The sequence below is a fragment of the Cynoglossus semilaevis genome, chromosome 10 (assembly GCF_000523025.1).
Source record: "Cynoglossus semilaevis isolate Cse_v1.0 chromosome 10, Cse_v1.0, whole genome shotgun sequence".
NCBI classification, from domain to species: domain Eukaryota; kingdom Metazoa; phylum Chordata; class Actinopteri; order Pleuronectiformes; family Cynoglossidae; genus Cynoglossus; species Cynoglossus semilaevis.
This window is the reverse complement of record NC_024316.1, coordinates 16,278,869-16,289,504: the sequence shown is the minus strand read 5'-3', so window position 1 is coordinate 16,289,504 and position 10,636 is coordinate 16,278,869. Positions and strand designations below refer to the sequence as shown.

Genomic DNA, 10,636 nt, shown 5'->3' with positions numbered 1-10,636 from the left:
TTTTTTGGTACGCCAACGTTTGATCACAGTTAAAATACTAGACCAATAAGATCCTGAACAAATCTCTGAAAAAAAGTTTTTCAAAAATGACTAAAAATACACTCATTTGCCTTAAAATACTTAGCTATGTCCATTTTTGTGGTTAAAATTCAGAAAAAAATATACTTTTTTGGTACGCCAACGTTTGATCACAGTTAAAATACTAGACCAATAAGATCCTGAACAAATCTCCGAAAAGAAAACTTTCTCAAAAATGACTAAAAATACACTAATTTGCCTTGAAATACTTAGCTATGTCCATTAAATTAAATTAGTATAACAAGAATAAATAAGTATAACAAGCATAACAAAACCAAATACTAATATTCAGCAATGCCTTTAAATCACGACATTCAGTCAGTCTTCAACAAGCCGTTTCTGTTTTGACACAATTTTATTGCCTCTATACCAGTTAAGGTCGGTGTGTTTATGTCATACATTTCACAACAGAACCATTACTTGAACAAATCAGTGTTTTCGGGCTATAATTAGCATTTTACAAATTCAGATTTGAGTTTCTGAATGCATGACTGTGTCACCTAAATGAATGTACTGTAACACGATTACAACTAATCAGATTTGGATTTTTTTTCCCACTTCACGGACATCACTTCACAAGACGAGAGCTTTGACATTTTCCCGGTTTCCCTGGGGAGCAGCCGTGTCTCTGGCTCTACGTCAGACTCATGCAACCTCAACTGCAACTGAACTAAAAGGGTCTCTGACTGGACACTGCACCCTTCAACGCCATAACCATATAAATATATAACCAATGGTCAGTACTAAAATAGAATCGACATGAAAACCACTGAACACACCTGTATACAGTACAACACATAAATCACATTGTTTCTTTTTAGCAACGTACACGCCACAAACACATCGTCAGAACTCCGAATATTTAAAATAAGTTAGCTTAAAGATGGAAGGCGACTCGAAGGCATACACGAGTGTAAATGATTATATAATCATTAAAAAAAAAAACACTGGTAGTTAAAAAGCAGCATTAAACCAAGTCAAGTTTCTTCTTAATATTTTAAAATCTTACCAGACTGTTGCGTTCGTTGGCACGTGTATTTACATATCGCTTTCGATGTCCTCTGGCATTCTGACATTGGGGCAATCAACGTCTTCGCTGCAATGAAGGTGGAGCAGTGTTTCCCGATCTGGCAAAAGAAACAGGCAACTAGAAAAACTACTGTTTCAGTTATTTACCTTTATGTCAAAACACGTCAAAATCGCCCTCATTAAAAATTTCAACTAAATTCAAAGTAATTACATTAACAAACCGCCCCGTTGGCTTTCTGACACAGCTACAGTAAATATATACTATATTTTGCAGACATTTAGTCGTGCTTCTTTTTAGTACTTCGACTGTTCCTACGTCCCGCCATATCATTTACGGCCACAAGAGGGCAACACATACACTAATGTCAACTTAACAACAATACCATTGTCCATAAACACGTCTATAAAAAAACACAAAATAAAATTAGGCCAAAAAGTCACGCAGATGAATTTAAACTGCAGATTATAAATTGTAAATATCAGGAACATAAATACTACCGTGTCCCTGCTGCTATATTTTAATTAGGGATGTCCAATTATATCGACCAACCAATATGGTTCAGCCAATGATTAAAATCTAAATTATTCTGTACTATTTTGTGAGCTTGTTACAGAAAGCTTTAAAAACAGCAGCAACATAAAGTTAAAAGTTGAGCTGAAACGAAGTAGTGACGCAGCAGCAAGTGGTTGAGCTTGGGCTGCCCTCTAGTGTTGGTCTCCATTTGGTTTTCATGCACAGCCTCAGTGTCAGTGGTTACAGGTAGGGGTACTGGTTAAGTTTTCTTTGATAAGCAGCAGTGGAATGATGGAAAGGCTGCTCAGCTAACTGCTGCTGCGGCTGCTGCTGCTGCAGCTGCTGCTGAGGGTGGAGATGGTTGGTATACTGACCGGGAGCTGACCCTCCCAGGGCTAAGCTGCTGTTCTTTTGCAGCAGTGCCAGTGAGGAGTAGGCCCCACTCGCTCTGCTGTGGCGTGACGGGCCACCGTGCATTTGGTCTACTTTTGATAAGGAGCGGGGGAATGAGGGAAAGGCGGCCCAGCGAACTGCGGCGGCGGCTGCTGCTGCTGCAGCTGCTGCTGAGGGTGGAGATGGTTGGTATACTGACCGGGAGCTGACCCTCCCAGGGCTAAGCTGCTGTTCTTTTGCAGCAGTGCCAGTGAGGAGTAGGCCCCACTCGCTCTGCTGTGGCGTGACGGGCCACCGTGCATTTGGTCTACGGCTTGAGACACGGAGGCCAGAGCGGCAGAGGCCGGGTAGACATACAGGTTGGGGGTGGAGGTGAAAAGAGGGTTCTCGTGGGGTCGGTAGGATGATGTGGAGGAGACGGTCGGGGGGTAAGTAGGCTGTCGCCTCAGGGAGCTGATGGTTCCTGGCTGCTCATTGGTGGATGACATCACAGGCTGCTGCACCTGAGAGGAATCAGGGCACGGTGAGCTACAAGACTCCTAGAGTTACTTTGACTTTTCACAACAGTGCAGGAGACTGTACTGCATGGTAAACTTTTTTTACTGCAGTTCCCTCTCTGACCACTAAAGCTCAGTTACCCTCAGTCCAGCACCACCGTCATAATATTAATACAGACTCCTTCAGAGCAGCAGTAAGGTTACTGCATTTAAGTGATACTTTAGACTCAAAGTACAAGATTTAACAATTAATATGTGAAACAGGAAGCTGTTTAATTTGCAGTACAGAAGTACACAGTGGGAGTCACAGGACATAGGAGACACATCACACATGATAGTTGTTGTTACCTGGCTCAGGTTCAGAGGCTGAGATCTGCCGGCCACGGCCTGCTGATGGCGCTCAGTCCCAGACTCTCCTGCTCGACTGGAACCTTTCTTGGACTTTCCATTTTTAGCTTGATCTGCCAGTGAAACCACAGTGAATGTTCAGGGGACTATTAACTATCTGACTGAGCTGATAACAATGACAAAGGAAAACAGTGGTTTTCAAAGTGAGGGGCGCTAAGGTTAAATACTGTAAAACATATTTATTTTAGCAATATTTTAGGCACATAAATAATAAACAAATCATTTCTTTAAAGAGCTTTATTTCTTTCTTATTATACATATTTTTATTATTTATATTTTTTATTTTAGGCACATAAATAATAAACAAACCATTTCTTTAAAGAGCTTTCAGCGATGACCTCTTTCATCTGAAAGTCTTTATTTCATTATTAAATGTTTAAATTAATTTTAACATTTTTTAGATGTTTTTTATATTTTTATTATTATGTATTAAATATATTTATTACTATTATTTATATTGCCTTTTCAAGTATTTTTTATCATCTTTATATATATATTTTTACTGTTTTCTTCTTTTGTCTCATTTTTTGGTAGTTTTGTTTCTATTTTGTTCTGCCCTGAGTTCAGACTGACAGGAATATTAAAGAGTGTGGAGAGACTTCTGTGTAAGAGGACCTGTACCTGCTGGAGCTTTTTGGTTTGTGCTTTCTCCAGGCTGACTCTTCACAGACGGCAGAATAACAGCCAGAGCCTTAGCTGGCTGTGAGGTGGTCTTTGGGCTGAGGGGGCTGCTGGTGGACGAGTCCGAGTCATGAGAGTCATGGACGGTGACACAGCTGATCACATTGGTCCTCTGACCTGTGCCAGAGCTGTTGAAAGAAAACCAATAAATAACCGTTGGTGTCATTTTACTGAAATGTCCAAGAGGGAAAATCTCACCACGAGGCAGGGAATTTCCTCTCGTCCTCATCCTCGGAGTCACTGTGGATGGTGATGATGCTGACGGCAGGACTGGGCGTGTCAGAGATGACGATGGGCTGAGACTGGTCACCAGCGAAAGAAGACGTGTTGTGCACAACTGATGTGACTGACGACACCGGTCTGACGGGAAAACAAAGGGTTTTTTCGTTCATTTTGTGATGTTTGCAAGGACCAGCAATATAAATAGACATCTGATTTGGATGAACAGGATGAACAAAACCTGTATCCTGTCGCCATGACAACAGGACTAAATACCTGGCTCTGTTCTCTCCATGTCGAGGCTTGGACCTCTTTTCCTGTTGGCCTCTCGTGTGAGCGCCCCCTGAGTTGTGATTCTGGGACGCAGCATGACGGCCAACACCTGAGTCCTGCTGGCCGACACCGTCGTACTGGCTGCCATGGCGACCCCTGTTGGGCGATTGAAGGAAAGTTTAAAACTCCCAGTAAGTCACATGACTTTCAATTCTTTTTCACTATTGCATTTCGATTATTTTTTAATTCCATGTGCAATATATATGTACATTTACACCACAGTTGACACCCACAGTGTCTGGATCAGAGTTACCTCCAGCCAGACGCCTGTTGACTCTCAGATGCTCCCACAGGTGAGTCGGGCACTACGGTCTGCCCAGGGTTGTGGATGGTCATCCCTGGCATCTGCTGCCAAGTGGAGGGGATGAGGATCTGTTGTGTACCTGCCGGCCAGCCCTGCTGTTTACACACAAAAACACACATATACTATATATGAAGGTAGAACACAGCGTCCCAAATGATGAGGAAATGAATACAGTACAGTGTGTGTGTGTAAAAAAGGCAGGATTAAATTAGCAGAGACACACAGTCTTAGAGGGAACCTTTGTTTTTTACTAAGACACAAAGTAAATGTCACTACTAAAGCAAACGGAAAGCAGCTCCAACATCAGCTGACATGGGAGGGAGAGAGAGAGAGAGAGAAACCTTTACTGTCCCTCTAATCTGATTATCGTTTTCATTTCTGCCTCTAGCTCATCCTTCTGTCCAAATATCATGGCACATCTCAGAATGTGTTTCAGTAAATCAAAACAGAACAGTCAGTGATGCTAAAAGAGATGCTAGTCTCATCGTTTTATTATAAATCTAGTCCAGGGTATTGGTTTGGAGTAATGGTCATTGTGTAGTTTATATTTCAACTGAAGTATTACAGCCATGTAAGGGGGATCTACCTGAGCCAACATGCCAGGCTGGATGTGAAGAGACTGGGACGACTGGTTCTGAGGGACTAAGGGCACAGAGTTGTCCATCCTCACTTGATAAGCCGAGGGTTTGTTGGATGACTGGAGACCTGGAAGAAGACGATAAAACGTGTGAAGATAAAAAACAGTCTGCTGCAACCACGCATCATCACCCAAGAACTCCATCACTGCATCAGTTCTTCTGTACCCTGGATGGTGGGAGGACACACTATGAGTGTCTGCTGGAAGGGTTCAGTCTGGGCACAGAGCTGAGTGGGTCGAGTCTGCAGAGGAACACCCTGCTGGGTCAGGCCGGGGATGTTTATGGTGGCCTGTTGGTAGAGGCTGGGCTGGTAGTTCAGCAGAGGGACATTACTGCTGAGGGACAGGGACTGGCCTCCGGTCGAAGACATCTGGAAGACACAGTATGCAAAATAAAAATATAAATATATATACATATATACATATACACATATGTATGTATATGTATATATGTATATACAGTATATGTATGTATACATATACACATACATACATACACATACATATATACAGATATGCATATATATACACATACATATATAGATATATAAATATATACATATACACACATATATACATATATACACATACACATATATATATATAACAACGCCCTCACCTGATTGTGCTGGTTTAACTGGCTACTGAAGGTGACGGTAAGGTTGGCGGCTGCACTCGGAGTATTGTTGTTGGCAAACAGATTCTTTCCATTTTCGAAAGCGCTGCATCTGCGTTTGCAGATGTCCATATTCTGGAAGCAGGACTTTACACTAAAAGTAAAAAAAAAGGTAAAAAAAAACCAAAAACCATGAATTAAAAACTACTAAGACACTAAATGAAAAGCATTGTCTGCTGAAAAATTAGTGCAGTCTTACTGTGAGCTGTGAGGGAAGTGCAGCAGGTGGGTCATGGTGACAAAAGGGTGGTTCAGGGTCTTCATGGGAGTGATGCGTTTGTCGGCGTCAAGAGTCAGCATCTTCTTCAACAGGTCGATGAACTCACGCCGGTCAGCCTTCTCTGCCAAAATGTCTGTTCCCTCCAGGTTAGTCATGTTCACCTGCAGGGGGAGCAGAGGGGAGCAAATAAAGGAAATCTTTTGTTTGTGTTACTTTCTACTGAGTCTCTTCTCTCAGGTCACGTCTGTGAACGGATTAAATATTAACTGAAACCTGTGTGCCTCCAGGAAAACAGAGTGAAAGCCCTGCTCACCTGCATCATGTCATCCAGACAGTTGAAAATATATTTCCGTGCTTCCTTCGACTTGATTCCCATCTCTGCCTCATGCTCTGCAGGAGTCTGAAAAATATATACAGTCCATGCTGTAGTGTAGTGGTCTTAAGGTTTTATCAAGCCGAGACCCTCTGACAGACAGAGCACGGACTTCCTCCTACGGGGGGGTCCTCAGTTTTATGCAGATTTATGGTCACTACTTTTATTTACTCCGAGAAACAGAACCACATGATTGATTGTGATCAAACATCAAACACTCAATACCCAATAATAACAGTAGTAATAATAATAATTTCAAACCCCTCATCCAGTACCACCCATTACCTGTAGGTGTCCTGGACCTCCTGTTAAAATCCCTTGCTGTGTTACACTGTATTTGGAGCCGTCTACATGCTGACAGCAGCCTGTCTCCCAGAGACACTATTGTACTGACTGTATTGTATTGACTGTACCTTCAGTCTCCACAGTGGGTAGCTGGAGTCGGGGCCTCTGTTGAAAAAGCGGCAGGTCTTTGTTCCTGCACTGAGCAGGTACTCTGCTGGAAGACCCTGGGTCTGAGAGATGTAACGAATCTGGAGGAGAAAGAAAATACACACAGAACAATCAGTGCCGGGTGTAGACAGAGCGTTAACACAGTGACAAACTGTGGACCTTTAAAAAAAAAAAATGACACCCTGTTTATGCTGTGACTCAGCTGCAAACAGCAGTTACCAGTGTCAGCAGCCTGTTTCACAGCTTGTCCTCATTACTGTAACTGATGATGTGTTAAAAGCCCGTTTTGCATCACAGACCAGTTTCATGGAAGACAATATTTTCACAGGCTGGTCTTCAAAATGTGACAAAAAAAAATCACTGCTTTAATGTTGTTTTAACAACACTGACTGGTGTATCTGAGGATCAGTTTAGTATGGAATTTTTAAGAAAAATCAAATTTAAATTTAAGCTGTCAACAGATAAAGACACATAACATTATTACATTATTCATATATCCACAACACTGTCTTCAAGATGAATCACCTGATCATACTCTGAAGCACCAGGATACAGAGGCCATCCCAAAAACAGCTCAGCGATGACACATCCCAGAGACCACATGTCGATGGCCTCACAGAAAGGAAGGCCCAGAATTATCTCTGGAGCTCTGCAAAGACGTCAAGTACGCCAAAAATCACAAAGAAGCATTTTGAGAGCTTACAAAGACAAGTGAATGAAGGACACTCACCTGTAGTACCGTGACTGCAGATAGGTGGAGCACACAGCTTTGGACACATGACTGGCAGAGCCAAAATCGATGACCTTCACTCTGTACGGCTGCCTCAGGGGATCGACCAGCATGATGTTCTCTGGCTTCAGGTCGGCGTGGATTAGTCCGAGACTCTTCAGCTTCATCAGCGCCGTGGCGACCTGCTGCAGGATCGGTCGGATGCACTTGAGCATCAGCGGGCTGAACTTGCTGTGCTTCAGGAAGTCGTAGAGATTCTGCTCCAGCATCTCAAACACAAGGCACGTGTGGTTCTTGTGCTGAAAGCACTCGTACGAGCGGACGAAGTTGAACTCGTCTGCGTTCTCTGTGCTCAGCCTGCTGAGGATGCTGACCTTCAGGGAGGAAGAAGAGGAGGTTGTTTTCTCTTTAACTGACTTCAGGTCACTGTCTTTGTAACCGCACTTTTAGAAAATTCATGAAATCGAATCTAGTCTCAGAAATCCAAACTACTTAAATACTGTTAGTTTATACCAGGTGTTTCCAATTAAATTTGTCAAATTTGAGTTTTGTTTAACATTATTAATACCTCAATAGATTATTTGCACAAAATACTTGGTTCAACATAGACACCATTGTTGTAATTGTCATATATGTACATAAATGTAGCAAGACTGTAAATGTTCTACAGCCCCCTGCAAACTTTGTTTATCTTTCACTCATTAATTTGCTCAAAATATTATTGCAAGTGTAATGAAAAATGAGCCAGCATCTACAAGAAACCAAATTTAGTATATTTAGTAAACCTCTCAGTTTTCATCAACATAAAACAGATATTTTCACGTTTGTATGAACTTGCTTGGACTTGAATCTTTTTTCTAAACTTATGTGAGAATCTTCTGCTCAAGGCTAAACTGTTGCTGTAGCTTCAAGTTTTTCAGTTTGTACTCACTTCTATTTGCCCTTGTCGAGCGTAGGATGGATGATTCTTCAGGATCTTGATGGCCACTATCTCATTTGTGCCTCGCTTCCAGCATTTTGCCACCTGACCAAAGGTACCGCGACCCAGAAACTCCAGCACCTCGTAGCTGTTGGACATGGAGCACAGGATCTCGTGCTGCACCAGCTGGTAGTCGCCCTCACTGTGGGAGTTGCTGCTCTTGGTAGTGGAGGTGGAATGTGCTATGGACTGAGCTGTGGTCCCGCCTCCTCCAGCAGTACGGTTGGAGACCACGGGGGCGGAGAGCTCCTCCAGGATCTGGACGCTATCGCTGCTGTCAACCTCCTCGCTTTTCCGTTTCAGGCTGTACTGCTTTTGGTAGAGGTCGCAGGGCTGCGATGTGGACTCGGCATCTTTGACACGTCGGGTGGAGGAGGTGGAAGAGGCCGAGGACGGTGGTCCATGTAGGCTGCCTGTGCTGTCCGCTGCCCGCACCACCGTCTGCTCCCGGGAGCCCGCTGTCAGCGGATGAACCTGGTTGCTGTTGTACACTGGGTTAAAGTTGGAGCCGGAGGTGGTGGGTGCAGCTGCCTGGCTGGGGCTCTGCTGGTAGTAACCATTATCTCCCAGCTGGTTGGACACATCCCAGGCAGGGTTCTCCACTTTGAGCCTCTTGGAGCGAGAGTAGCCGCTAGAGGACACGGACGGGGAAGAAAAAACCTGGAGCTGGGACGCCATGTCTGTAGACAAGATCAACAATGAAGAGGAAGTTTGTCCTCAACTTTTCCTCTGTGGCATTGTCAGATTAAAACGTGTTAAAGGCTGACCCAATTAACAAATGGACCAACTATTTATAGACATTTTGTCACATTTGACTACGTTTCATGCCAGAGACAAATGGCTGCAAATTTAGCTCAGTGAGCCACATACTGTTTGTTTATCAGTTTATCCTAAAGTCACAGATATTATGGTCTATAATCAATTTACGATCATATATGAAGCTATCTACTTAGCAGATTTCCTGGATATGGTTCAGTGTTGAGCTTATGCCCTAACTTTTAAATAATGTGGTTAATGGCTGATGTAATAACTATCTATTACATATTAGCTTTAGTGAGCTAACTTCCAAATAATAGCTGGTCTATTAGAGCTAAAACATTTAAAACAATTTATTAGGTCAAGCTTTGAGTAAAGTTTTTGTAAACTAGCTTTTGATTGTCTTTCAGCCATTTTTTTTATCAATTTTGCTTCTTTAATTTACCTACTAGTTTATCAAGCTGATTTAGTAAAACTTTTAAATATTAAGCATCTCAGCTATTCATGCTGCATTCCTGACAATAGTAAAACTTTTAAATATTAAGCATCTTTATTTAACAACAGCTAGCTATTCATGCTGCGTTTTTCTCCCATATCATGCTAACTTTCCTCTATCTGACTGATTTAACCTGTTGTTCCTATATTTTTACATATAAACTGGTTAAATGATGATTTAGGATTATCATTTGACTAGTTTTAGTTTTTCAGAACCAGACATTGGCTTTAAACACGCTTAAATTTACACGTTACATTTAGTGTAAGAAAAACATTTACACTAATTTACAGTATTAGCCATCACGGGGCCCTAGCCCGAGTTGGGTCGTTTCCTACGCCCCTGCTTAAGCATTCAGAGAACTGTGTTCGCCGCTATTTAACCACCGTCTACGTGACAGTTGTGAAGATTTAGTCTTTTTTTACGACTGTACCTGTGTTAGACGCAGGAACACCTAGCCGTTGAGCTGACATTAAGGCCTCGTCCTCCTCGTAATCGTCACATCATCTCCGGGCAGGTCTGCGGCGGATCACCTGAGCTTCGCTCTGGGGGAGCTCCGGGAGGATAACACGGGGCCGACCAAGCTAACAGCTAGCCTAGCAGGTCACAGTCTTCGGCGTCACATCATAGCTGGCGTTCCCCTACAGTCACAGTGTATATGTATGAAGCAGCAGGACGATAATGTCTCTGTTAGTCTGTAGTATCATCATAACGAACGCAGTGGTGCAGACAGGGAGCCTACCACCAGCTCAGACTCCCGTCTTCTCCCATCCGCACTTCCTGTCGTGATGACGTCACTTACAGTTGACGTAAATTGACGTCAAAGACCGCGTCCCATACTATTATGTTATGGTAAATAAAAA

At 42.8% G+C, this 10,636-nt stretch overlaps 1 protein-coding gene across 5 annotated transcripts; it reads right to left on the bottom strand.

The window, feature by feature from the left end:
* Positions 1–172: 172 nt before the first annotated feature.
* On the bottom strand, positions 173–10,572 carry hipk1a (homeodomain interacting protein kinase 1a). 5 transcript variants are annotated; one of them, XM_025059462.1, is made up of 18 exons: positions 10,207–10,572; positions 8,477–9,204; positions 7,546–7,919; positions 7,341–7,464; positions 6,776–6,895; positions 6,303–6,389; positions 5,969–6,150; positions 5,713–5,863; positions 5,260–5,464; positions 5,043–5,161; positions 4,406–4,551; positions 4,096–4,248; positions 3,799–3,960; positions 3,541–3,728; positions 2,860–2,972; positions 2,317–2,517; positions 1,996–2,098; positions 173–1,205 (listed from the first exon to the last, which is right to left on the bottom strand). In XM_025059462.1, the coding sequence occupies exons 1-18, from the start codon at positions 10,244–10,246 to the stop codon at positions 1,117–1,119; spliced, it is 3,285 nt and encodes a 1,094-aa protein (XP_024915230.1). In that variant the 5' UTR covers positions 10,247–10,572; the 3' UTR covers positions 173–1,116. The 5 variants fall into 5 exon arrangements, with proteins under 5 accessions (XP_024915230.1, XP_016891684.1, XP_016891685.1 ...); XM_017036195.2 differs by having other exon boundaries at positions 173–2,098; positions 3,802–3,960; XM_017036196.2 differs by having other exon boundaries at positions 173–2,098; positions 4,406–4,548.
* Between the last annotated feature and the right edge of the window lie 64 nt (positions 10,573–10,636).

Coding starts and splice junctions, on each gene's coding strand:
- hipk1a (XM_025059461.1), bottom strand. CDS start 10,246: ATGTCAGCTCAACGGCTAGGTGTTCCTGCGTCTAACACAG. Junction 7,920..8,476: donor CTCGACAAGGGCAAATAGAA/GTGAGTACAAAC, acceptor TCCTCCCTGAAG/GTCAGCATCCTCAGCAGGCT. Junction 5,465..5,712: donor AGTTAAACCAGCACAATCAG/GTGAGGGCGTTG, acceptor TGTGTCTTCCAG/ATGTCTTCGACCGGAGGCCA.